This window comes from Ooceraea biroi, chromosome 10 (genome assembly GCF_003672135.1).
Source record: "Ooceraea biroi isolate clonal line C1 chromosome 10, Obir_v5.4, whole genome shotgun sequence".
NCBI lineage: Eukaryota > Metazoa > Arthropoda > Insecta > Hymenoptera > Formicidae > Ooceraea > Ooceraea biroi.
In genome coordinates, this window is record NC_039515.1 from 12745031 (window position 1) to 12772374 (window position 27344).

The 27344-nt window shown below is 31.0% G+C and overlaps 8 protein-coding genes and 5 long non-coding RNA genes across 40 annotated transcripts in view; 5 read left to right on the forward strand and 8 right to left on the reverse strand.

Moving 5' to 3' along the window:
* Positions 1–27344, reverse strand: part of LOC105286029 (mannosyl-oligosaccharide alpha-1,2-mannosidase IA) — a 738960-nt gene that overhangs the window by 59302 nt on the left and 652314 nt on the right. The window lies entirely within an intron of this gene.
* Positions 5–833, forward strand: LOC105287225. The gene is made up of 2 exons (XR_003407139.1): positions 5–651; positions 767–833. It is a non-coding gene; the product is annotated as an uncharacterized LOC105287225 (long non-coding RNA).
* On the reverse strand, positions 708–3406 carry LOC105287226. 5 transcript variants are annotated; one of them, XM_026972973.1, is made up of 9 exons: positions 2941–3406; positions 2507–2578; positions 2303–2420; positions 1956–2220; positions 1742–1864; positions 1436–1526; positions 1172–1314; positions 941–1073; positions 708–861 (listed from the first exon to the last, which is right to left on the reverse strand). In XM_026972973.1, exons 1-9 carry the CDS (start codon positions 3157–3159, stop codon positions 811–813), a joined length of 1215 nt encoding a protein of 404 aa, XP_026828774.1. In that variant the 5' UTR covers positions 3160–3406; the 3' UTR covers positions 708–810. The 5 variants fall into 5 exon arrangements, 4 of the variants coding, with proteins under 4 accessions (XP_026828774.1, XP_026828773.1, XP_026828775.1 ...); XM_026972972.1 differs by having other exon boundaries at positions 2507–2626; XM_026972974.1 differs by lacking the exon at positions 1742–1864 and having other exon boundaries at positions 2507–2626.
* LOC105287478 lies at positions 2985–4368 on the forward strand. Its single transcript, XR_895463.2, has 3 exons — positions 2985–3060; positions 3430–3674; positions 4189–4368. It is a non-coding gene; the product is annotated as an uncharacterized LOC105287478 (long non-coding RNA).
* Positions 3179–6462, reverse strand: LOC105287477. Of its 8 annotated transcripts, none has more exons than XM_026972934.1 (9): positions 6224–6462; positions 5794–5913; positions 5590–5707; positions 5243–5507; positions 5032–5154; positions 4724–4814; positions 4418–4560; positions 4184–4316; positions 3179–3557 (listed from the first exon to the last, which is right to left on the reverse strand). In XM_026972934.1, exons 1-9 carry the CDS (start codon positions 6440–6442, stop codon positions 3459–3461), a joined length of 1311 nt encoding a protein of 436 aa, XP_026828735.1. In that variant the 5' UTR covers positions 6443–6462; the 3' UTR covers positions 3179–3458. The 8 variants fall into 8 exon arrangements, with proteins under 8 accessions (XP_026828735.1, XP_026828734.1, XP_026828740.1 ...); XM_026972933.1 differs by having other exon boundaries at positions 4157–4316; XM_026972939.1 differs by having other exon boundaries at positions 4157–4316; positions 5794–6046; positions 6224–6316.
* LOC113562731 lies at positions 6252–7186 on the forward strand. The gene is made up of 2 exons (XR_003407140.1): positions 6252–6343; positions 6679–7186. It is a non-coding gene; the product is annotated as an uncharacterized LOC113562731 (long non-coding RNA).
* Positions 7103–9805, reverse strand: LOC105287134. 3 transcript variants are annotated; one of them, XM_026972968.1, is made up of 9 exons: positions 9636–9805; positions 9205–9324; positions 9014–9131; positions 8668–8932; positions 8462–8584; positions 7919–8009; positions 7580–7722; positions 7346–7478; positions 7103–7264 (listed from the first exon to the last, which is right to left on the reverse strand). In XM_026972968.1, exons 1-9 carry the CDS (start codon positions 9777–9779, stop codon positions 7214–7216), a joined length of 1188 nt encoding a protein of 395 aa, XP_026828769.1. In that variant the 5' UTR covers positions 9780–9805; the 3' UTR covers positions 7103–7213. The 3 variants fall into 3 exon arrangements, with proteins under 3 accessions (XP_026828769.1, XP_026828767.1, XP_026828768.1); XM_026972966.1 differs by having other exon boundaries at positions 7103–7478; XM_026972967.1 differs by lacking the exon at positions 7919–8009 and having other exon boundaries at positions 7103–7478; positions 7580–7774.
* Positions 7339–27344, forward strand: part of LOC105285750 — a 249063-nt gene continuing 229057 nt past the window's right edge. For 2 of the 11 annotated variants that reach the window (XR_003407110.1, XR_003407119.1), the window contains exon 1: positions 23527–23609. This is a non-coding gene — a long non-coding RNA (uncharacterized LOC105285750). Of the gene's footprint in view, positions 7432–7630; positions 7828–10348; positions 10364–14071; positions 14156–14352; positions 14617–14895; positions 15195–21994; positions 22085–23149; positions 23610–26477; positions 26570–26670; positions 26801–27344 lie in introns of those variants that run through there. The other 9 variants (XR_003407112.1, XR_003407117.1, XR_003407108.1 and 6 more) reach the window with 9 other exon arrangements.
* LOC105287133 lies at positions 11345–20252 on the reverse strand. Of its 3 annotated transcripts, none has more exons than XM_011352581.3 (14): positions 19459–20252; positions 18953–19072; positions 18620–18737; positions 18135–18396; positions 17851–17964; positions 17585–17675; positions 14029–14148; positions 13707–13824; positions 13225–13486; positions 12937–13050; positions 12675–12765; positions 12102–12244; positions 11809–11938; positions 11345–11582 (listed from the first exon to the last, which is right to left on the reverse strand). In XM_011352581.3, exons 1-14 carry the CDS (start codon positions 19600–19602, stop codon positions 11577–11579), a joined length of 1833 nt encoding a protein of 610 aa, XP_011350883.2. In that variant the 5' UTR covers positions 19603–20252; the 3' UTR covers positions 11345–11576. The 3 variants fall into 3 exon arrangements, with proteins under 3 accessions (XP_011350883.2, XP_011350882.2, XP_011350884.2); XM_011352580.3 differs by having other exon boundaries at positions 11345–11630; XM_011352582.3 differs by lacking the exon at positions 17851–17964 and having other exon boundaries at positions 11345–11630.
* LOC109611506 lies at positions 12700–13140 on the forward strand. Its single transcript, XR_002193944.1, has 2 exons — positions 12700–12792; positions 12893–13140. It is a non-coding gene; the product is annotated as an uncharacterized LOC109611506 (long non-coding RNA).
* On the reverse strand, positions 16336–17555 carry LOC113562727. Its single transcript, XM_026973054.1, has 3 exons — positions 17010–17555; positions 16726–16855; positions 16336–16509 (listed from the first exon to the last, which is right to left on the reverse strand). Exons 1-3 carry the CDS (start codon positions 17072–17074, stop codon positions 16456–16458), a joined length of 249 nt encoding a protein of 82 aa, XP_026828855.1. The 5' UTR covers positions 17075–17555; the 3' UTR covers positions 16336–16455.
* LOC105287131 lies at positions 20434–23214 on the reverse strand. Its single transcript, XM_026973000.1, has 9 exons — positions 23029–23214; positions 22747–22866; positions 22353–22470; positions 21871–22132; positions 21685–21798; positions 21163–21253; positions 20897–21042; positions 20686–20818; positions 20434–20591 (listed from the first exon to the last, which is right to left on the reverse strand). Exons 1-9 carry the CDS (start codon positions 23188–23190, stop codon positions 20544–20546), a joined length of 1194 nt encoding a protein of 397 aa, XP_026828801.1. The 5' UTR covers positions 23191–23214; the 3' UTR covers positions 20434–20543.
* LOC105287130 lies at positions 24469–27300 on the reverse strand. Its single transcript, XM_011352577.3, has 9 exons — positions 27106–27300; positions 26833–26952; positions 26595–26712; positions 26256–26517; positions 25886–26005; positions 25542–25632; positions 25191–25336; positions 24975–25107; positions 24469–24678 (listed from the first exon to the last, which is right to left on the reverse strand). The coding sequence occupies exons 1-9, from the start codon at positions 27247–27249 to the stop codon at positions 24625–24627; spliced, it is 1188 nt and encodes a 395-aa protein (XP_011350879.1). The 5' UTR covers positions 27250–27300; the 3' UTR covers positions 24469–24624.

The following is a 27344-nucleotide window of genomic DNA, read 5'->3' on the forward strand; positions in this document are numbered from 1 at the left end:
AAACGGTATCGAAATATAGCTGACACTAGACTTTTGATACAGCCACAAACTAATACATGGTAACAGGATTTGATCAATCATTTAATAAGTATTTGCCGTGCAAACTTGCCATTTCTGTGCAAGTCTCGCAGTACGTTTATGTCAAACTTCCTTGCACAAACTATTGTGTTAGTTCGACAGCATGTTCTAATGCATATTAGAAAGTTACAGTGCAATATTTCCGCATATTTGAAACAACATGCTGATATCGCACGAGATTACGATAGAATAATTAGTGCATGTTATATAATATTGTCTTATATTTGATTAACGTCTATATAAATAATGTTTATATATATAAAACCTATGTCTGTGAGAAACGCGTTATTACTTGCATAATACGAAATCAATTATTATTATTTTCAAGATATTATTATACTGTATATTCGATTTTTCTCCTTCATTTTCGATCAGTGCAAGTGCAATTGCAAAGTATGTTTATTTGCCTTATTACTTATTATAGCATGGTGTTTGATTTGTGACCACAATTTTTGCCTATTTCGTTCCGATATTTCGTGACTTCATCAAGAGAGAAAAAACAAAATAGTTCCAAAACGTTGAGATTAAAATGACGAAAAATGTGTCTGATAGTATTAATCAGCAGCATTAAAGGTCTCATTTTGAAGTACAATTTTATAGCTTCTTTCTTTTTTTCATTTTCTGTACTATTTTATTAGTTGCAAACAAATTTATTACAATATTTGTATATATTATTTGTATGGTGAAGTTCTGCATGACACAGAAGAAATATATTTTACTCTACAAACAAGATCAATGGACAGAAGAAATTACCATAAAATATGAAACCGACATGTTCGTAAGCTAAAATAAAAATTTCATTTTAATCAATTTCAAACATTAAAAAAAAATTATTTTTCGTTTAAAAAAACTGTCTTTTTACCGAGGCAAATCCTTGTAAAGAAGTAACGAACAAGCCACCAATGACGATTGTGCAATGTCGCATGGTCCTTTGCATCAGATACAGTAATAACTTTTGCGCTTTCAACGGAGCTGTGTACCATTGTACGTTGTATCTATACAATTCATAGAACCAGAAAGGTGCAATGAAAAATTTTGAAATTACTGGCCAGCAAATTCATTGAACATCTCTTCCAACGTACACGTTACTCACATTCTGTGAAACACATCCCCGCTGTGATCGACCACTTCCTGCCCTACATAGTTAACGAAAAACATGTACCAAGAGTGACCAAGGACGAACACAAAGCTGGAGATCAGTTCGCGATAATCTTTGATTGTTATCAGTAGTGAGAGCTATGACACACAAGCGATTAGTATCCTTTTGCAATATCTGTTTCAGATACATTAATTATCCAACTGTTTTAGAATCGTAAGTATTAATATTAATATAAATATACATTAATATATCACTCACGCGATAAAGATTAATGCTTAGTGAGACTACTCCTAATGGTCCTAACATAACATATGTCCATTTGTAACTTGCCTTTGACATTTCGACAAACCTTGAATAAATATTTTCATAGACTAAATATATGCTTAAATATATAATAATTATTATAACTGTATAGTAATGATTCACATGATTGTTGGTGCAGTATTTTATACTATATAAAACCGAAAATTATTGAAGGATTTCAACAATTTAATAAAAATGTGAAAAAATCGCATTATATAGCGAAGAAAAATTTTTTAGATTGAATTAATGACAACTACAAACTCGATTGCTCTTTTATGCATATTTATTCCACTGATTAATTTGCGATTTATTATCGTATTTCTTTCGACAATAGATGTAACATTTCGTACTAAGTCTTTGTGCAAAGCTTGCTCTATACGATAGCTGAAAAATTGATAATATAACTATGTAATTCCTGTATACTTCATTAAAATGAACTGACTTAATTTTTGAATAGAGAACTTTGTTTTAATACCTCGCTATTTGAAACAGTCCACACGCATGTTGAATTAATGACATATAAAATGATTCGGTAGCTGCCACTACCGCTAGACCACACCAAACAAAGAAAGATATGTGAAACAAAATCAGAAAGAAATACTTCTGTTGATCTATAAAGTATTCCGTTAATCCCGGAAGATTTCGTATATTAGATTCATTTACATCTACTGCAGTATCCGAAAGAAAAGTTGATACAAGGTATATTAGAACGAAACCGAACGCAGATAAATGGATAAACACTGCAAATATCAAAGCCAGTTCAAATCTGTACTAAAATTAGCAGATTTTCTCATAATTGTTCACGAACCGTTGAATTCTTACATATCACAAGTAATGTAATAAATTTCCCAATAGCCGAGTATTTTTTTATTATTTCAATCTCTCGTGCATTGGTTAATATACTCCAGTCGTGCTGTATTCGTTCTAGGAGTACTTCCACCTACATTAATCAATAATAATAAAATGATTATTGAACTTTTTGTAAAAATATGCGAAACTGATCTATTTAATAACGAATATACTTATCTTTTTTATATTTAAGCAATGAATGTTATACTTTAATGTATATATCAGCCATGGAATGCTATAGGTAAGTATCTGCAGAAGAAGTTCCAAACTGTATTTCGTTGTGATAAAAACGTTAAGCTGAAAGTGATTTTCCTCCAAATAATCTCATTGTTAAATTAATGTTGACAGTAATGTTTGACTAATGTAGCTTTGAACAAATTATGCAAAAGTCAGATATAAATACGAAAATATCAAATAAGTATCATCGAGTTTATTAAAAACTGTTTTGTGATAACATTATAAGGAGCAAACCAGAAGTTATTTTAATAAGAATAATTATGCATTTTTAATTCGACATTTTAACGACTTTAGATTATTTCATTAATTTGTACATAGGAAGAATGTGATGGGAATTATTTGGTGATATAAGTTATGAAGGAGAATTCTCACACCTGTACTACTACACTGGATACAAGTGTGATGGATAAGAATGTTATTAAAATATATCTGCAAGTAGATGCCTGATACGGCCACAAGCCAATACATAGTAACTGAATCCGATTAAGCGTGTAGTAAGTACTCGCCGTACAATTTTGCCATTTCTGTGCAAGTACTGCTGTCTGCTTGCGCTGAACTGCCTTCCTCACGGTATTGTTTAAACTCGGTAGCATTTTGTATTATATTTTCGCATTTTCTTTACATTCGTACAGTCAAAAACGATGTGCAACTGTCGCGTGATGTTACAATAGAGTTAACAGCGTAAATTGTAGCTTTTTGTTTCTATTTAGTTAATGAATATCTAAGACCTATCTTAATGTTTCACAAGAAGAATATTATGACTTTTAGTGTGCCGTATAACCGATCATCATTATTCTTAAGACATTATTACGCTATACTATATACGTTTAATATTTCTCTCTTTCATGTTCGATCGACGCAAGCGCACTTGCAAAGTCGCGTCTGTATATTTTCAACGTCTCTTCATTCCTGATCGAGATGCGAGACAGAGCGCTTCTCCAACGACACGTCCCTGATGTTCAAATGGTGTTAAAACATTCGATGAAAATACCTACAAAGGTTGCTACATAGAAAAGTTAACTTCTGAATACTTTTAAATACTGTATACTTTTAAATATATATTAAGTATTATATCATTAACAACATGGATGTAATCGTGACAGACTAGGTGAGTATTCATTTCTTTACGTATGTTAAGCAATAATAAGTATAATTTTATCAAGTTTGGTTTCTGGATTGAGGACTACGTTTTTTGCCACTTTGCTTCCAAAACTTCGCAAAGGTTTCAGTCCATTTTATCAATGCGAGAAGAAAAGTGATTTTTCTGAAATGTTGAAATCAAAGTGTCAAAAAATGCTGCTCCAATCTAGAAGTCAAAATTGACAGTATTAAGAAACAGCGGGAAAGTCACAAATTTTTCAATAGAATTTTCTAGATTATTATTTTCTATATTATTGTATTTGTGTTACAAACAAATTTATTACAGTTATTTGTATGGTGAAATTTTACATGACACAGAAGGAATGAGTTCTATTCTACAAACACAATTAATGTATAGAACGAATTATCATAAAGTATGAAATCGATATGTTCGCGAGCTAAAACAAAAATTCTATTTTAATCAATTTTAAACATGTAATAAAAAATTACTTTTAGTTTGAGAAACTGTCTTTTTACCGTAGCAAAACCTTGTAAAGACGGAACGAACAAACCACCAATGACGATTGTGCAATGTCGTATGCTCCTTTGCATCAAATACAATAGTAACTTCTGTGTTTTCAACGGAGCTACGTACCAATGTGCATTGTATCTGTACAATTTATAGAACGAGAAATAAGTTGTAATACAAAATTTTAATATTACTGACCAGCAGATTCATTCCTTATCTCTCCCAACATACAAGTTACTTACATTCTATGAAACACATTGCCGCTGTGATCGATCACTTCCTGTCCTATATAGTTAACGAAAAACATGTACCAAAACTGACCAAGAACGAACATGAAGCTAATGATCAGTTCGTGATAATCTTTGATTGTTATCAATAGTGAAAGCTGTGACATATAAGCGACTAGTATTCTTTTACAGAGATGTTATAAGAATCTGATATGTACGAATAATAATGGTATGTCCGCAATATCTGATCCGTTATATATCCAAGATATGTTACTCATTCAAGCTTATAAATATCATAAGTATTCATCAATACATACTCACGCGATAAAGATTAACGCTTACTGAAAGCACACCTAATGGTACTAACACAAAATATGTCGATTTGTAACTCGCCTTTGACATTTCGAGAAACCTTGAATAATTTTTAGGATTTTTATAGGATAAAGTTTAAGAAGTTAAATATATACATAAATACATTATTATGACTATACTATGTACGTTAATGATTCACATGATTTGTCATGAATAATTTTATACTATCTAAAAACGAAAAGTATTGAAGGATTTGAACAATTTAATAAAAAGTAGTGAAGAAAACTTTTTAGATCGAATTAATGACAACTACAAACTCAATTGCTCTCTTATGCATATTTATTCCACTGATTATCCTGAGATATATCATCGTATTTCTTTCAACAAGAGATGTAATATCTCGTACTACGTCTTTGTGCAATGCTTGCTCTATACGATAGCTGAAAAATTGATAATATAACTACGTAATTTCTATAAACATCATTAAAATGGGCTGACTTACTTTCTGAACAGTGAACTTTGTCTTACCTCGCTATTTGAAACAATCCACATGCATGTTGAATTAATGACATGTAAAATGTTTCGGTAGCTGCCACAGTGGCGAAACCACACAAAACAATCAAAAATATCGAAAGCAAACATACAAAGAAATATTTCTGTTGATCTACAAAGCATTCCATTAATATCGGAAGCCGTCGTATATTAGATTCATTTACATCTGCTGCGATATCCAACAGAAAAATTGATACAAGCTCTATTACAATAAAAACGAACGTAGACACATAGATAAACACTGCAAATATCAAAGCCAGTTCAAATCTGTACTAAAATTAGCAGATTTTCTCATAATTGTTCACGAACCGTTACATGCTTACATATCACAAGTAATGTAATAAATTTCCCAATAGCCGAGTATTTTTTTATTATCTCGATCTCTCGTGCATTGTTTAAAATACTCCAATCATGCTGTATTCGTTCTAGGAGTACTTCCACCTATATTCATAAAAAATAAAATAATTATTGACCAGCTTCTTGCAAATATCGATGAAAATATTCTATTTAATAGCAAATATCCTTATCTTTTTTATATTTAAGCAATGAAGGTTATACTTTAATGCATATATCAGCCATGGAATGCTATACGCAAGGACATGAAGAAGAAGTTCCAGGCTGTATTTTTTTGTGATAAAGACGGTAAGCTGAAAGTGATATTTTTCTCCAACTATTCTCATTGTTAAATTGTAGTTGGTAATATTTTGACTAATGTAGCGTTAAAGAAATTATGCAACTGGACACAAATACGAAAACGTCAAGTAAGTATCACCGGGTTTACTAAAACATTTTGTTGTAGTAACATTATAAGAGGCAAACAAAAAATTGCCTTTAATAAGAGTAATTATGGATTTAGACTTTTAACATTCATTATTTCATTAATTTTTATATAGTATATAGTAAAAATTTGGCTGGGAATTACTCGGAGATATAAGTTATGAAGAAGATTTCTCACACCTGAAACACTACACTGGATGCAAGCATAATGGATACGAGTGTTATTAAAATATATCTGCAAGTAGATGCCTGATATGGCCACAAGCCGAGACATAGTAACTGGATCCGATTAAGTGTGTAGTAAGTATTCGCCGCACAATTTTGCCATCTCTGTGCAAGTATTGCTGTTCGTTTGCGCTGAACTTCCTTCGTTGTGGTACTGTTGAGACTCGGCAGCATTTTGTATTATATTTTCGCATTTTCTTTAGATCCGCACATTCAAAAATGATGTGCAGCTATTGTGCGATATTACAATTGATCAAAAAATTACAATTTTTTCTTTTTACTTAGCTGTATAGCCCTATCGAAATATTTAATAAGAAGAATGTGTTTTATAACATTCGCGTGGTGTGTAACCGATTATATTTTTCTCAGCATAATATTATTTTATGTGTCTAATATTTCTCTCTCTCAAGTTCGATCGGCGCAAGCGCAGTTGCAAATTCGCTTTCACGTATTTTCAACGTTTCTTCATTCTTATTCGAGACACGAGACGGTGCAAACGGTCTTTCCTTGCAATGTGCATACTGAGACAGTTTGGACACTTTACATTAAATATGAATTGAGTATGAAGTAAATAGAAACAAATACTACATTCTTAAAATTATTGGAAGTGCCATATATCTGGTAAATATTATATCATAAATAATTGTGTGTAAATTATTTTCTCTTGACACTGTTAATTAATAAATCGGTCGTTAATGCATATATTCGTTTGCAATGCGTTTGCATTTGTCGGTTGTGTGTATATTCTTCTATTAATTATGGATTAAGTTTTATTTTGCTATAATTTCATAATTAGCTCTTTTATATATGATACATAATGATAAAATGATAGTAATTGTTTTTGTATTATTATAATCACATGCCATAGATATATTACAATTATTTGCATGATATAATAAAGTTCTATATGATCAACTAACGATGAATTTTATTTTCTGAACACAATTAATGTACGGAATATATTACCATAAAATATGAAATTGAGGCGCCCGTTATCTGAAACACAAAGTATCTGCTGGAAAATTTAAATTTCTGCTGGAAAATATTTGACAAATGGTGCTGCTTTCGAAACTTTACCGAGGCGAATCCTTCTAGAGATGGAACGAATAAGCCGCCAACGACGTTTGTGCAATGTCGCAAGCTTCTCTGCATCACAAGCCATAGTAATTTTTGCACTTTTACTGGAGCTACGTACCACTGTGCATTGTATCTACAGTTTAAGTATAATTAGCAAAAAGAGTCGTAATCAAAACTTCAATATTGCAGATAACTAGCATCATCTATTCTTCCTTAATGCACGTTTTTACTCACGTTTTGTGAAAAATATTTCCGCTATGATCAATCACTTTCTGCCCTAAATAGTTGACGAAGAAGAAGTACCACAAATGACCAAAGACGAGGAAAAAGCTAACGTTCGCTTCTTCATATTCTTTGATCGGTAGAAGGCGAGCAAGCTGTGATACACAAGCGATGAGTTCGCATTCGCATAAGTAGATAAGTGGATGTCTATAGGAATACGATAGAGTACGCAGGTGTTGCGTTTGCAATATTTAACTAAGGTATGCAAAATATTTAACTAAGGTCTTACGTTAATTACTCAATTTCACCGATTTATCGTAAGTAAGCGTCACAATATCAATAATTACTCACGCGATAGAGATTAACGCTTAGCGAGAGCACACCCAGCGGTAATACCAAGAAGTATGCAAAGGTAAAATTTGCTTTCGATATTTCGATAAACCTTAGATAACAATATGTATTTATTTATACATGTACACTGAGAAAAATATCCGATTAGATATAATCAGATAATCCAATTTCATAGTAACAAACGGATATATCCGATTAAATTATATAAAAGACAAAGAAAATGATCGGACATATCCGATGAAGGTAATCGGATACATATCCATCATTTAATCGGAAAGCAAAATTGACAATCGGAAAACTATTTAATCGGTTTATCCAATGAAAACTTTTCTCAATGTATATATGTAAATAAGTATACTATTTTTGATTGCACGCACGCAATTCGTACGATTCCTTGTGCGGAATATAATGTTTTACTTGAATACGCATTATCGGAGGATTGGAAGAATTAAAGATATCTTCTTCAATTGAAGATTGTCTTCTTCAACTGAAGAAGAAATGACATTAAATAAAAACTAATTAAATGTATCGACGGCTACGAACTCGATTGCTCTCCTGTGCATATTGACTGCACCGATAATCCCTTGCCACACTATCGACTGCTTCTCAAGAGACGATGCTGTATCTTGCATTACAGTTATGAGCAATGCTTGTTCTATGCGACAGCTGAAACTCACGATACGGTTAGCGGACTCGATCAACATATAATAATTAATTATCCATTCCTGGAACTACTGAAGACGTTTTACTTAGCTATTTCGAACAGTCCACACGCGTGTTGCGTATATGTCATGTAAAGTGTCTCGGTAGCTATCATCGTAGTTTGTCCGCACACAATGACCAAGAACATGTAAGACAGAATCGGGTAAAAATACTTTTGATGATCTATGAAGCACTCGATCAGCGCGGGAAATTCACGTATACGGGACTCGTTCGCAGCTGTCGTGAAGTCCAGATAAAGATTCATCGAAATCTGCTCCACAATAACGCAGAGTATACACAGATAGATGAACGCTACAACAATCGAAATAATCCTGAATCTTGAACTCCCGATCGAATTCAGCTCGCTGAAGGATCGCTTAGTGTCTCGCTTACATGTGGCAACTACCGTGATGAGTTTTCCAAAGGCCGAGTACTTTTTTATTATTTCAACTTCTTGCATGGTATTCAACTCGTTCCAATCAGAACGCACATGTTCCATAAGGTCTCGCATCTGTGTGTATGAATAATGATTACTCGCCAGCTTTCCCGCAAAATATGAACAGATTCGACATGACGAGCATCACCTTTTTTATATTTGAAGAAAGAACGTTATATTTCAACATGTAGCTCAGCCACGGGGTGCAATGCGCGAGGATCTTCAGGAGAAGATCTACACTGAATTCTGCTGTGACGAAAGTCGTAAGCTGAAAGTGGTGATATTTTCTAGCCAGTTTAACTTTTGTGTCAACATCGACGAGATCTCTTTCGAGATACAATAACTTTGGAGCAGCTTCGGAAACATTATTTGAAACACGCATAGATACAAAAATGTTTTCAGTGTCGGATCCGAATCCGTCGGAAGAATTTTGTGACGAGAATTCTATCGCGAGAAGTAATTCTTCAGTTTGTGCTCGCTTCTGCAGTGTTCTTCCCTATTTTCTCGTTTTCGTGTCGGATAGCAACGGCTCAACGGAGAGCACAGAGATTTCGGATTTAAGAGAATTTTGAGAAATACCTGTAACACTACGCCGGATACAAGCAGTACAGAAACAATTGCCATTATGGCACGCCTGTAGTTGGAGTTCTGATACGGCCACAAGCCGACACATTCTAAGAGGATTCGATTAATCCTGTAATAACTATTCGCCGCGCTGGTCATCTCGCCGCAGTCGTCGCAACGTGTCTGCGTCGAATTTTTTTTGCGAGGTATCACCCATATTTTCGATAACACCCTTCATTGCTGCATTATAATAATCTCGCACCTTACATCTTCGATATTTTCTCGCAAATATCGCAGCTGGCGGAAATTACGGAGGCCTAACTCGTCAATTTAATTGCCGTCGATATTTCGAGTGAAATTTCGAGTAAAAACGCACGTGCAATATGCGCGATCAACCAATTATTTCTTTTTTCATAATGCCGCGTCACGCGTTTGATGTTCCCCCTTTACATACTTCGATCGACGCAAGCGCAATTGCAATGTTGCTTCCGCGCGTTTCCAGGGTCCCTTCATTTCTGCTCGGGACGCCGGACGTTGCGGTACTCCGGTACTCCTGTCATATGTGTGATGTATGTACTCTTGTCATGTGATGTGATGATCATCAAGGTTCTGTGATTAATTTAAAGGAACATTCTGTCTCTACAATCTACAATCATCATGAATGGGTGCACTGGAGTTTCCAGTTCCCATACCTTGCGAGTATTTTAAAGACTCGCTTGAAGCTACGCCGAAACTGTGAATTAGTGAGCCGCTAATGCAATACGTTAATTGTGCTGCCACGTTCTAATTGCATTTATTTCAGGACTTAGTTTTTCTTTTCGTAGGAATCGCTAATTTTATCAATCTAGCAGGAACACGTCGGAACGGTATCGTTAACGTAACATTTATCAGCATTTTTCTTTTATACGCAACCAGCCATGTTTTTGTTCTTATTTGATACCGTTGCACTCAGCAGATTCTGTCAAGATCCATTACGCTTTGTATATTTGTGCTTTGTATATTTGTGAACAACAGAATTCGCGAGTAATTTCCTCGGCATTTATTTTCCTGTTCGAAAATACCTGGACGCTTTATTTCCATACAGCGTTGTTAATGATGCCGGTGAATGAAATGAATGGGAACGTGGTAACTGCATTCTACCACAGTAAAATGAGAAGAAAAGGATGCAAATGCTGGTACATTTACCATGAATGTAAAACTAGTGCGAATTGTGGAAATTCTTTTGCTTCCCGCGTGTTATTTTCCCAATATTCTATTTTTCGTAATTCTATCTCCCATATTTGGTGTGTTCTTGCGCTAATTAACAAAGATTCATAGATATCAACATCTTCAATAATAGTCTCATATTTCATACCTCAACTTCTTTGCAAATTCGTAAATTGATGAGGATTGATATTACGGGAATTATATATCTTTTCTCTACAAAAAAGCTTCGTTGTGTAAAAGTCACCCGTATATTGTCATGTTTAAATTAAATGATGTTGCACATTTCATTTAACAAGCGGAAACAGATATTAACGATTTATTGCTTTTTATTTATCAACAGAGATGTACATCTGTGTGTGAATATTTTGAGCGTTTTTAACGCGTGCTAAATCATGTAATTTATTGGAAATAACCACCTGTTGAGACTTTTTCTGATTTCTGCATCTAAGGGGGAACGGAGATCAAATGGCGGGTATTGCACGCGTGTAAATTGCTATTTGTAAATTACTTCAACTTTTGCACATGAGAAAGAATATATTTGAATTGATATACATGTGTATTTGCATATGTAATCATAATGTAGTGAATCTTAAAATGGTATTTCATCCACAAATTAGCAGATGAACTTTAAATCTTATATATATATATGTCTTTATAATTCGATTTTACTTTTATTTGACTACTTTAATTTCATATAATTGTCGTTATGAAAGGAACTTCCGTTTGCGATAGCATTCACAATATCCAATATTAATACTGTAAAGACCAAAAAATTGTGCAATAAGACAGAGAGAGGTTCAGCAGCTAAAACATTAAATGTTTTATCAAAAATCAGTTTCATCAAATGTTTTATCAAAAATTCAAATGATGATAAAATATGGTTTTAAATTAATGAAATATAATATAACATATTGTTAAACTTGATTCATAATTACATTGCTGCTTTGCAAAATTTAAAATGAGCTTTTCATATATCGCTTACCGAAGCAAAGCGTTCGAGTGATACATCGAGCATATAGAGTGCAAACTTGCAGGGTTTCGCGGTTCTTTGAATTACTAATTGCAGCATTTTTTGGAACTCCAACGGAACGGAATACCAAGACAAGTTACACCTATAAATAATAAAATATAACGATGGTATTTAATATTATTGATTCCCGACGAGTTTTGGTACAAAACATATTAATGCGGAATGCTGCCTAATTTAATGGACGTAGATGCTGATAATTAGGATATAAACGGGATATAATGTTATAGAATTAAAGCACTACTCACGCTTTACAATATAGATCGTTACTGTGATTTGTCATGATCTGCAGTATCCAATGACATATGAATATGTAAATAAAATGACAAATCACGAATATTCCACTTGTATAAGACTGCTGCGTTTCCTTCTTAAGTCCTGCCTGAAAAAGCTAGACAAAAAAAATCTGAATAATGTATTGCGCAATATAGAGGTACTTCTAACGGAAAAGTTCAAATGTCCATGATAAAATAGGATTTGTTATTATTCGCTGAGCAAACTTCTTTAAGGTAAATGCTTAATGAATTATGTAACATGATTGATGGTGAATATAGGATTGATGTAGAATACAAAATGGATATAGATGAACAATGTATTAATAATCAAGTCGAGTACAGTGCACAGTGGCAGGTATAAAGATATAAAGATATAATATATATGCATGATGTATATAGATAATATTGTACATATTAATTGCATGTGACATATATTTTATTGTTTTATTTTATTATATTTTATTCTATTATGTTATTTTATTGTATCAATTTATCATGACTTCTTCGTTAATAAATTTAGCATATTACAATTAACTCGATACTCACACGAAACATGTTGATGCTTAGAGAACACACGCCCAGCCAATATAAAATAAAGTAAGATGCCTCCAAGGAAGAGTTAAAAAAGCTAAAAAACCTTTAACAATGGAAGTTCCTATAAATTGTATGTCAACCTTACAATCCACCTTCTAAAGCCAATTGTTTCAAGATTGAATTTGTAATTGAATATCTTTTATCTTTTAACTTTAATTTCCTTTGTGTAGTTAATCGCAAAATACCGATGACATCTAACAATATCGTTACGTACTCGACAGCTTTATTGTACATGATTGTTGCATCGACGATATTTGCGTGATAAATTCTATTTTTTTGCGAAATAGTAATATGAAAGTCGCAGTCGAATATACGTTGCATGCGAAAGCTACAAGAGTATAAAATTAATGATTATGGACGTAACGACACTCTGATAAAGATGTGTTACAATGCAAAGTTAATAAAAGAAGCACAGCTTTGATATATGTATATAAGTTTGTTCCAGTTGCAAAAGCGAAGTTTTGCAAACATTTTGACTTAACTTCTTTGTCTTGGCCGTTACCTGGCAACTTTAAACAGTGCACAAAGATGCTGTATTAGTAGCAGGCCGGCTGTTTCTGTAGCCAGTATTGTAGTCACTTCCGACAAAAGTGCCACTGTCATATGCCCAAGTATCGGAAAAAAATACTTTTCTTGATCAAAGAACAATGTTGCTACACCCAAAAGATGGACTGGCCGTGATTCATTTAAGGGCACTACGATATCAAGAATTTTCGGCAAAACTTCCATCATTAAAAATCCAAATGCGGCAATATAATATATTGCTGAGAAAGAAACAATCAAATCAAACACGAGGATAAATTAATTTCGATAAATGAATTTCGACATATGCGTAATAATTTTACGTAGCAGAAATTTTAAGTTATGGATATTTTTTCTTTACAGTTTTAATATAATAAGATAGAGCAAAATTTACGATTAAACTTAACATAAATTATAGCATGTAGCTATCTTACATTAATACATTATAAAAAGATTCCTTACTTATCATAGACACCGTGATTATATGTCCAATATTAGCATATTCTTTTAAAATTTCGACTTCTTCTTTACGTTTTATTGTATTTAAATCATGTTTCATTAACTCCATTAGCTTCCTTATCTACATTTATTCAGAATAATTACTTTTTCTAATATTTTATATTGTAATTGATTTACCGTTTTATTTCTTAAACAAAGTAGAAGAAAGCGCGGAAATACTTAAATATCGCTGTTTTGTAAAGCTATAATATTTTAAATATTTAAGTACAATTTTTAAAACGGTTTGCGAATTTTGCAATTCAGAAGATTAATATAATAAACTCACTTCTTTAGATTGTATGCAAAACGTGGCATATTTTAAAGAGAACACTAAGCAAGGTACGGCAAACCATAGTATTCCAAAAAGAGAATCCAAATCATTTACGCTTGTTATAATCTTTCCTACCTGAAAAGTAAGTATTTTTCAGTAATAAAATAAAAATACTTAATAAACTAAGTACATAATATGTATGTATATGTATATGTATACATATGTTAATGTCACATCTTTCTATCATATTTACGTATAAATAAAGGAACAAAGTCAAATATATTGCTCTAAATTAAAATTGAATAGTATTTCTCTAAATTTCATTATATATGTATACAGTATTTATTCAACTTACGGTTACGCAAGAAAATTGTCTATTTTTGCGCAAAAGCATACGAGCACAAGTACACAATAAATTTGAACTATCTGCATTGTTGAGTTGTTCAAATATATAGTTAAAAACAAAAATTGGAAAGAAATGAGAAGAGGAGTACCTGCAGACCTATGGAGAACGCGAACACTGAAGGGAAAAATATTTTTTGTATACATGTGAATGCAGAATCGTTATATGGCCACAGACCGAGTGCGGTTAACATAATTCGAGTAGGTCTATAGTAATGCTCAGAGAAGTACTTCATCTCTTCGTGAAGGTTATAGCACAACTGCGCCAGAAAAAGTAAAAAAAGCCCGTAATTCTATTTCCCTACAATATTTTATTAAAGACTCGCTCTTTGCGATCTCTCCAAATTTTCTGCTTTCCCTCGGCTATGATATAAAATTGCGACGGTAACAGAAAGCAAGCAGGAATAGAAAATTATATCTATTAACTCAGTGAAGAGAAAAGAACGGGTAATAAACCGATGGATGCATTTTATTCTTTAGGTGGTATTATTGTAATTGTAATTGTCATATAAATATCAATGGGTGATCGAATACTGTTCCGCAAAAAGAGAGAGCAAATATGATACTGATATATAGGAATAGTTTAATAGTGTAAAGAGAGAAAGAAATTTTTATATTCCTAGAAATTGATAGAAACGTTTTTACCATTTTGCATGAAGAATCATTTCTCACTTGTACTCGAATCGTCATAGATGGTGAATTTCATCGAACAGTTGAATAACTGAAGTCATATCTTTCGTATAAGAAACAGAAATAATGTTTCTGTTCATAAAAGCCGAGTAAGTAGGAAATCTTTTCAAAATATCATATTTATGTGTGTGTTATTGCCTAAATAATTTATATTTTAATTTTAACTTGCAGCTTTTAAGTATAATATGCTATATAATATAAATGTATTATTATACATATATAAGGTAGTTGTGTTATTTATTGAGAGTTGTTCTAAATAAGATATGCAGTAGCGATGAAAAGTTTAAGACAACAATAATTGCTGATAAAAATGAATGGATTTTGTTGGTGTACGGAAGGAATAAATACTGCACATTGTGCATTTAAGCGATGGATTCTTTGATCTATTTTTCTACTAGGTTTTTTTTCGTTGTCGTCTTTTCTTCGGCTGAATTATAATAAGATTATAATAATCTTATTATAATAAGAGCTAGTCCTTTGAAATTTGTAACATGCCTGCTTACAAATCATCTCTGATCGGTTTACAACGTTCGCTATTTTTGAAAATGAAATTTTTCATTTTACTTCATTTCATTTCATTTTCTTCTTTCTTAACATTACAAGGAGTTATCTTTCTTTTGGACTTGAAGTCTGACAGTTTTTATATATAGAAAGTTTTGTTACACATATGTAGACATTTTAGAGGAAAGTAAACATACTATCCGAAGTCACTTACAATGTAGAATAGATGTCTTAAATTTATGTCCACTAATATATCTCTTTTCTACAAAAGAGATATAGTAATTCTACAAAAGAAATTCAGTGTAAAAGTCACCCGTATATTTTCATGTTTAAGTTAAATTATGTTATACATTTTATTTAACAAGCAGAGATTTACGATTTATCGCGTTTTATTTATTAACAAATATATATGTGTATGTCTATGTGTAAACGTTTTGCACGCTTTTCCTGCGTAATGCTAAATAATGTAATATATCAAAAATAATCACTTGTTGAGACTTTTCTGATTTCTGTATTTACGCAGCAGTGAAAATCAAATAGCGAGTGGTATTGCATGCAAATTGCTATTTATAAATTACTTCAACTTTTGCACATGATCAACAATATATTTGAAGTGAATGTATATCATACAGAATCATAATACAGTGAATCCTAGAATTATGTTATGTTATTTCGTCCATACATTAGTAGATAAAATTTAAATTTCACGTGTATATATATATATATATATATATATATATATATATATATGTTTAATTCGATACTTTTATTCTACTACTTTAATTCCATATAATTATCGTTCTAAGAGAAACTTTTGCGTTTGCGATAAGATTCACAATATCCAGAATATTAATATCGCATAGACCAAAAAACTGTGAAATAAGACAAAGAGAGGCTCACCAACTAAAACAAGGAATGTTTTATCAAAATCAGTTCAAATGATGAAACTTATCAAACTAAACCGTACTGTACAATTCTATTACTACTAATAAATAGAATGTACTGTTGAGAAATATGGTTTTACATTAATAAAATATAATATAGCATATTAAATAACTTGATCTATATCTGCATTGCTATTTCGCAGAATTTGAAATGAAGTTTTCATATATTGCTTACCGAAGCAAAGCGTTCGAGTGACACGTCGAGCATATAGATTGCAAACTTGCAGGGTTTCGCGGTTTTTTGAATTAGTAATGGGAGCATTTTTTGGAATTGCACAGGAACGGAATACCAAGGCAAATTACATCTAGGATAATATTTAATATTATTGATTCCTGACAATTTTTGGTACAAAACATATTAATGCGGAATGTTACATAATGTAATAGCTATAATGGATGTAGATACCATAATTAGAATATAAATAAGATATAATGTTATAAAATTAAAACACTACTCACGCTTTATAATATAGATCGTTACTATGATTTGTCATGATCTGCGGCACCAAATGATTTATGAACATGTAAAAAAAATGACAAAACACAAAGAATCCACTCGCATAAACCTGATGTGTTTCATTCTTAACTCCTGCTTGAAAAAGCTAAACGCACAAGTATCTGAGTAATGTACTGCGCAATATAAATATTTTTAATGAGAAAGTTTAAACGTCATGATAAAATGGGATTTGTCATTATTCGATAAACATTCGATTTTTTGAGGTAAATGCTTAATGAATCATGTTACGTGATTGATACAGAATATAGGATGAATATTTCACAATTGAGCGTTGTATTAATAATCAATTGGAATACAGTGTATAACAGATATAATTTATAAAGATATTATATAATATATGTGCAATGATGTATAGATGATAATATATACATTAATTGCACGTGACAGACGATAAATTGTTCAATTAGTTTTTTTCTCTCCTCTATTCACTGCTACAGCTTTTATTCCATCAGTATATTTATTAGAAGAGACATCTTCGTTAATAATTTTAGCATATTACAATTTGCATGATACTCACACGAAACATGTTGATACTTAGAGAACATACGCCCAGCCAATATAAAATAAAGTAAGATGCCTCCAAGGAAGAGATAAAAACATCAGAAAACCTTTAACAATGGAAGTTCCTATAAATTGTATGTCAACCTTATAATCCACCTTTTAAAGTTAATCGTTTCAGGATTTAATTTGTAATAAAGTATCTTTTGTCTTTTAATTTTAATCTTCTATTGTGGTTAATTGTAAAATACGAATGACATCTAACAACATCATTACGTAACGTACTCGATAGCTTTATTGTGAATGATTACTGCCTCGGCTATATTTGCGTTATAAATTCTATTTTTCCGCGAAACAGAAATATGCAAGTCGCAGTCAAATATATGTTGTATGCGAAAACTACAACAGCATAATACGTTAATGATTATGGGATACATGCTGATAAAGATGTGTTACAAAGCAAAATTAGCAAAAGATGAAGCACAGCTTTGATGTACACTTTGTTCCAGTTGCAAAACCGAAACAGTTTTGCAAACAGTTTCGCTTAACTTCTTTGTTTCGGTCGTTACCTGGCAATTTTAAACAGTCCACAAAGATGTTGTATTAGTATCAGGCCGACTGTTTCTGTAGCTATTATCGTAGTAGTTTCCGACAAAAGTGCCACTGTCATATGCCCAAGTATCGGAAAAAAATACTTTTCTTCATCAAAGAACAATGTTGCTACACCCAAAAGGTGGACTGGCCGTGATTCATTTAAGGGCACTACGATATCAAGAATTTTCGGCAAAACTTCCATCATTATAAATCCAAATATGGCAATATAAAATAGTACTGAGAAAGAAGAAACAATCAAATCAAACACGAGGATAAATTAATATCGATCAAATATTGAAATGTGCGTAATTAACATGGCAGAAAACTTAAGTAATAGATATACATTGTTTTCGGTTATAGTTCTAATAATAGATAAAGCAGAATTTATGAGAAAACTTCAATATAAGTAATATAGTGTTTGTAGCTATATCTTACATTGCAGTATAAAAAGATTCCTTACTTAAGATAGACATGGTGAGTATATATCCAATATTAGCATATTCCTTTAAAATTTCTATTTCTTCTTTGCGTTTTATTGTATTTAAATCGTGTTTAATTACCTCTATTAGCTTCCTTATCTACATTTATTCAGAATAATTACTTTTTCTAATATTTTATATTGTAATTGATTTACCGTTTTATTTCTTAAGCAAAGTAGAAGAAAGCGCGGAAATATTTAAATATTTTGTAAAGATGTTTTGTAAAGCTATAATATTTTGAATATTTGAGTACAATTTTTAAAACAGTTTGAGAATTTTGCAATTCAGAAGATTAATATAATAAATTAACTCACTTCTTTAGATTGTATGCAAAACGTGGCATATTTTAAAGAGAACACTAAGCAAGGTACGGCAAACCATAGTATTCCAAAAAGAGAATCCAAATCATTTACGCTTGTTATAATCTTTCCTATCTGAAAAATAGCTATTTTTCATTAATATTCATTAATAAATTTCATTAAGAAAATAAAAACTCTTCATATAAACTAATTACATAATATATATACATGTTAATGTTTCCTTCATCTTTGTATTATATTTAATAAAAATCCGTATTACGTATAAATGAAGGAACAAAGTCAAATATATTTCTCTAAATTAAAATTAAATAGTACTTCTCTAAATTTCATTATATATTTATACAGTATTTATTCAACTTACGGTCTTTCAAGAAGATTGTCTAATTGTGCGCAAAAACATACGAGCACAAGCACACAATAAATTTGATCTATCTCTATTGCTGAGTTGTTCAAGTGTATAATTCAAAAGAAAAATTGGAAAGAAATGAGAAAAGGAGTACCTGCAGACATATGGAGAATCCTAACAGTAAAGCAAAAAATATTTTTTGTATACATGTGAAGATGGAATCGTTGTATGGCCATAGACCGAGTGCGGTTAACATAATTCGAGTGGGTCTATAGTAATGCTCAAAGAAATACTCCATCTCTTCATGAAAGTTGTAGCACGACTGTGCCAGAAAAAGTAAAGAGAGCCCGTAATTCTATTTCCCTACAATATTTTATTAAAGACTCGCTCTTTGCGATCTCTCCAAATTTTCCGCTTTCCCTTGACTATGATATGAAATTGCGACGGTAATAGAAATATCAAATATAGAAAAGTTTAGCTATCAACCCAGCAAAGAAAAGAGGACCGGTAATAGGCATCGATCGATGCATGTTGCTCTTTTTTTTAGATTACCATAATTGTCACAAAAGCATTAATGGCGGATTGTGTAATGTTCCGCAAAGAAAGCAAGTATGATAATATATAGAAATAGTTTAATAGTGTAAAGAGGAGAAATTTTTATATTATTAGAAATAGAGAGAAATGTTTTTACCATTTTGCACGAAGAATCATTTCTCACTTGTACTCGAATCGTTATAGATGGTGAATTTTGTCGAACAATTGAATAACTGAAGTCAGATTTCTCGTATAAGAAACAGAAATAATACTTCTGTTCATAAAAGTCGAGTAAGTAAGAAATCTTTTCAAAATATTATATATATGTGTCTGTGTCTCTGCTATTGTCATCTAAATAATTCATATTGTAATTGTAACTTGTTGCGTGGAATTTTAAATAGATATGTTTTATATATAAACATATCATAACATAAAAAATAGTTGTGTCATTTATTGAAAGGTGTTCTAAGTAAGATATATAAATATTTTACTTAATATTTAAAAAACGTTATCAATCTTTTTCTAAAATTCTCTCTTTTTTTGTAAGTATGGTGTATTCTGTTTAAATGTACAAAATGGAATAACAAGTATATTACCGATTTGAAAACATCACTTTTTATTCAATAATTTTTTGAATTTCGTGCTACAATTACAATAACATTAATACGTGATTATCCATACCGTCGTAAAAAAATATTATCAATTTCATATCGAACAAAGGACAGTAAAATAAGAAAGTGATGCACTTGCGAGCTAGAAATTACATAACACATTTTATTGTCTCGTTAACATAGAGAAAAAGTCAGAAATTATATATCATCTATTAATTTAAAGAAATTTTCATTACCGTTGTAAAACCTTGTAATGACGGGTTATATAAACCACCGACATCCATACAATAACTTTTTATGGCTTTTTGCATAATGAACAATAAGTGTTTCTGTATTCGCAAAGGTGCATTGTACCAGCGTACGTTGCATCTTTAATAATTTCGGAGATGTTATTACAACATCGTATATATCCGTATTGTAACACGTTATTCCATTTCCGTTACCTACATTTTTTGGTAGACATCGACGGCATGATCTATAAATTTCTGTCCAGCGTAATTAGTCAAGAACATGTAGATAAGATGACAAACAACAAATACGATAGATCTCATTAAATCATCCATTGAGGTCATTGACGTTATCACTTGAAAGAGCTACCAAAAAATGCGCTTATCAATAATAAAATTAACTTATATTATCCATATATTTTATGCAATATATAAAAATCTGTCATTTTTATTCTCATTTTCCAAAAAAGAGAGATAATTAATTACCAGAAACAGATTTACGCTCGTCGAAGTTACTCCGAGCAATATTAAAGCCAAATAGGGTATCGTAAAAGTCCTCTTTATACATTCAGAAAATCTTGAAAAGATCAAAGATCTGTTACATTTATAAGTTGTAAACTTGTGTGTGTTTTTGTTATAAAACAATTTACATAAGGTAGAGATCTTTGATCAACAATTTTTTACACATAAAGCTGAGAAGAACGTTAATGCTAAATTATAATAAATGCTAAATAAATAAAATGCTATTTTATTAGATACAATCAGAAATTGTATTATGCAGATAGTAAATATTATAAAGTATTTTATAATCAGTAAACACAAATAATAAAAATTGATGAAATTACATTAATTCCTCTCACATACTACTTATACATATTACCATCTAAGAATAAATTGACAATAAGCCATTTCTATTTTTGAGAAAATAAAATAACATATTTTCAGCAAAATTCAAACAACCACCAAATATGCTTTTAAAGCATACTTTGATATATTTATCATACTGACTCAATTGCTCTTCTATGTCCATCTACCGCAGCTACGACGTTCTTATAAAGGGCACAATGTTTTTCTATAAGTAGATTCAACGAATTTTTATCAATTATACGCTGCATGCGATAGCTATAAAAACAGGAACGTAAACTAGAAACAACGACGCCCAGTTGTGCAATTAATAGCATTTGTTACACGTACCTAGCTATTTTAAACATTGCAAACGCATGTATGGAAAGAGTTAAACAAAATGACTCAGTCGCCAGGACTGTAGTCGCAGCAACAAGTAGTCCTATATGTAAATGAAGTTGAATCACGTGATAATATTCTTCGTGATTAACTAAATATTCAACTTGAAATAATAATGCAACTCGTCGAGAATTGTTTAGCGGCATTACAACGTCCAGGATACATGGTACGTACTGAATGCAGATAATTATGAACAGACACATATAAATTAATGCTAAAATTGTGAAATAATAAAAATCAGACTTTTAAATATAATGTTGCTATCAGCATTGTGATATTTCTACATAATTTTATACGTTCAACTTCATATGATTACAGGTTTACTGTATAAAAGATATTGTTTTATTTTAGATGTTAAAAATTATAATATTACAATTATAATATTAATTAATTATAGAATATCATTATATTATCATATTAAGACGTTTGTTTACTTGCTATAGACATAGTGTACAATCTTGCTACTTTTGTGTATCGATGAATTATCTCGAGCTCATTATTATCTTTCAAAATGTTCCAATCAGTTTTAATTTGTTGCATTAATTCGCTTATCTGTCATTAACAATAAATGTAATAAGAGATAATAAGAGAATGTAATGCTTTATCATTATTTTTTATGTATAATGCAAAAAAACAAAAAACTTTGGTACAATATATTCTTAAGAACTTTGATTAATATTTCACTTAAAAAAAATAAACTTGTAGTTTATTTAATTTCTTTTGCTATACTGTTTGTCATACATCTCTTAGCACTGTCATAAGTGAATCATTTCATAAACGACATTATTTATAATTGTTAGTACTAATAAATAACATTGCTGTACTTACATTCTCCGTGATGAAATAAAACGTGACATATTTTACAATAAATAATAGAAATGGCAAGACGGATGATAAAATCCTTAAAACAAGAGTCACATCATATTCTATCGTGAATAATTTTATTAACTGAAAAAGAAAAGATATTTTTCAGCAATAAATAAATGAAATGATCAAACAAGATATTGTAAATGTAAATTCTTAATAAAATGAAGCCAATATCGCATCCATAAAAGTCACATGGCTTTGACAAATTTTGACGCATGTAGATACGTGATTAGTAATTGTTACCTGGGGAGATGTTACCGATATTAAAACGACTGACGATATAATGCCTTGTATTTGTCGCAATGTGATATGACGATGCGGCCACAGACCAATAACTGATAAAAAAATACGATTAAACTTATAGTGATCACCACTGAAGTTCATTTTATAGGATGCCAGAAGCATCTCTATCCCCAAAGCCTAACGCTTTGAACAGCTGCACATACCTCATTGCAAATTCTACTGCTTTCTCGCTAGCGCTTTTTCATGAACATTTTGCAAGAAAATGTTTCACGTAATAAACGTAAGTGTGGTGAATGTTTTCTCTAAATTATTCATAACTGCTGGCGAAATAAGAAGATACTTTTTCTTCTTTTTTCCAGCATTAAACATTAGTGCGGCGAATGTTATATATCATTTGGATAAATGACAAATTATTAAACTAGTTTGCAAGCGATCAAGTATATTTCGTTTTTAGAAAGAGAGAAGGTACAATATATCCGGAACATGTTTTATCATTTGCATCTTATATTACGCGCAAGCGTAATACGTGTTCGATCTACAGACACAAAAATCCAGTACTATGTAAAGAGCCAACAGATGAGGTTCGTAATTCGTAATAAGTTCTTTCAATACGAACTATATTTTTTGATGAAAAATTAGAGAATTATAAAAATATATTATTGTTTAAGTAAACTTTTATTTATGAATAAACATTCTACGTACGAGCGTTAGCTAAATCTTTACTGGACACTCTATATATCCGCTTTATAAAATATAATAATAATAATATTTTATTGATGAATAATAAAAGATAACATAATAATAAAAAGGAAATCGATACAATTTTCAGTTATACGGTATAAATTATTGGCAGTATTAAATATCATTTGTGTGTTTCCTACTTTTAATGACGTCAGCATAATAAAAAGTAATATTGGTTGCACAAAAGATGTGACGAAGATAAAACTAGCCACTTTCGAAGCTGGCGATTTGTAAAATATTTAGTTTATAAGTTTATAAAATATTTATGCATGATGCAATAGATGAATGTGATTGTGATTTTGGTTGATTGACCGATTATTAATTTGTGTTGCAAAACGAAAGAGACAACACAGTTAAACTGTTCACATGCTGATTCCAGTAAATTTTCATAGCAACAGTTAGTCTTCTATGAATCGCTATGTTTTTTCAATTTAAAAGGTAAGTTATAATCACTAGTTATTAAAAGAAAAAGTTAAAAATCGATAGTTGCAAAATGGATATAAAGATCTGTACAACGTTTCCGTTGCAATTCTCCGTTGTAGTGATGTATGTACTATTTCTATGTAGGTGCATATAATAAAATGTAATATAAAAGGATTTTCTACAATCGCACTATTTACCGTCAGTTATTAATGTTAATGATAACATAAAAATAACAATGAAGAACGGAAACAGAAATACAATAAAATAAAAAATTAATATGATATGATTGTTTATTGATGGCACTTATTATTTTATCTCTTATATAATAAGTTTTTTTATCAAACAGTACAAACCAAAATGAACATGTTTCGCTAATTATCTTATTGTTATTTAATTTTACTAATTTAATGACTACGATTTGTTGCTTACATTCTATTTGTGTACCGACCAAAGTACCGTAAAATATGACAGAGTCGTACTCATAAGCTGAAATTCAAGAATTATGTTACGGGAAGATCATTTTGTAACTTTCATTTAACTCTTTTAGTAGCAAGTTTAGATCATTACAAATTAATTCAGCGTGCATAAAAAAAGAAGATTTAAAAATACGATAATTATGATTGCTAAGCACAAATGTGTATAATAGATAAAATACATTAAATGACCAATCTGAAAATTATGGACTAATAAATTAAACAAATTAATTATTTAATCATACCCAACTCATACTAAAAGAGTTAAATATGTATTTAATGATATATGTTTATAAACATAAAATTTACCGATGCAAATCCTTCGAATGACGAAACAAATATACCCCCCATATCCATCTTACAGCTTTTCATACTTCTTTGCATTATAAACGGCAATAATTTCTGTGCTCGCACAGGAGCGCTATGCCATCGCGTGATATATCTGAAAGTTCATCTGGATATCAGCTTTCGTAAATAACAATTGCTGTTTCATATTATTAATAGATCGTGCACTAATACACTCACGTTTTCTGAAAGATACCGGTGCTATGATCTATCACAATCTGACCAATCAAGTTGCCCAAAAAAAAATAAAAGACTTGACCAACGATAAATATAAGTAATCTCATAATTTCGTTTATTTGTTTTATAAATAATGCTTCATAAAAAAGCTGCAAGACATGTAATCAATAAATAGAAGAACAAATACAACAATAAGTATTAAGTAATAAATATTGATGAGCAAAGTATGAAATATGAAAAATAATAGCAAAATTCAATATATATGTACATGTACAATATATCTGTACACTATATACATTTTTTGAAAAAAATGTTTGAAGATGTTTAAAGAAATGTTAAAGAAAAGTTACTTACGCAAAAAAGATTCATAACCAGCGATGTAATGCCGATTGTAAGCAGAATGCTGTATGATACCATTAGGGTGGACCACAAAAATTCGAAAAATCTTGAGAAGATAAAAAAAAGTTAATATGTTAATTGCAATTATGCATTTTTGCATGCTATTTTCCAGTCTGCAATTTTCTATTCAAATTTGATTTCTATTCAAATATGATTTCTCACTTGAAATATCGTATAAATATTTGACAGAGGATCAAAAGTTTAACAGTGCATTAATTGTTCAATCGAAGAAAGATTATACTGTTTATTACCAATTATTTATTACTTATTAATTATAAATTATTAACGCTTGTACTAACTCGATAGTTCTATTATGAATATATATAGCTTCGATTATCTTTCTATAAACGATGATCGCTCGTTTCTCAGGTGCATAAGCTTGTAAAACTTTCTTGTCAAATGCTTGATATAATCGATAACTGAGAACAAAGCAGTTTCATATTATGAATAAAATATAAAATCTATACAAATCAAACATTAATCAAAACATAGTGACTAAAATAAATCAAAATAATAAGATTAATTAAAACATTTAATTATTGTAAAATATAGAATATTTTAATAATATTTTAATATTTTAATAATAAAAAATATGGAAAATAAATTTTATTAAACATTTTGTGTTCTCTTTCTCGCAACATTACATGTAAATTTTCATTACTTTGTTACCTGGCCACTTGAAACATTCCGCACACATGTTGTATGTAAATTATATACAACGATTCGGTGCCTATCAGAGTTGTGACCACTAAGCTTAAAGTAATATCTAAATGCAACCAAATTGCATAAAAATATTTTTCTTGATCAACAAAGTATTCTCCTGGAAACAAGAGTTGTCGCGGGCGGGAAACGTTCAACGGCATAAAGATATCGAGGATGCTCGGTGCAAACGGCAGAAAGAAGCAAGTTAATGTACCCAAAGAACCGAGTACTAAAAATAATGCAAACAACATTTTGAGATCAATTACAATTGTTTAAAGTCCGTAAGTACATACTCATGTCTCTTACTTGTTAAACACAAGGTACACACACTTCCAATGTAAGTATATCTCCCTATGATCTCCAATTCTTTTTTGTCTTTCAGCATATTCCAATCTTCTTCGATATGTTTCATGAGGTGTCTTATCTATCCAAGAGAAATAAAAATTTAAATACATAGATTAACTGCGCTGTTCCTGATTCACTTGTTGTAATACAGGTACTTCGAAGTAAAGGTACACAACGTAAATACGTAAGATTGGCTCACCTTTTTAGCTACAATACAAAACGTTTGATATTTTATGATGTAGACTACGTAAAGCACGATAGGCGAGAGAAGTTTCATCACGAGATTAACGTCCTGCCTCAATTCGATCAATTTCGCGATCTAGAAGCGTGAATCCAGAGCGTGGCCCAGACACATAACAAATCAGTACAACAAAACGTTAACAAAATGTAATTTCTGACCGTTTGTAAATTATGTCATGTCGTAATCGAATAATGTTTAATACGTGACGTCGGCGAAACGTAATGTCCCCACCTGACAGACTGTCGTCATAATCACGATGATGTTGCAAAGTATCATTTGACAATACTTGAAGACTGAATGCTCATACGGCCACAGACCGACTAGCAAAAGGAGGCGTCGATTGAGTTTATAGTACTCGTGCCCTAGGAAGTTCATCTTTCCGCAACGAAATCGAAATACTGTGCCGGGAGGCAGAGAAACTTCTCGGTTTCTTCTGCAGCTTTCTCTTCATTTGTAAAACTCGGCGCATT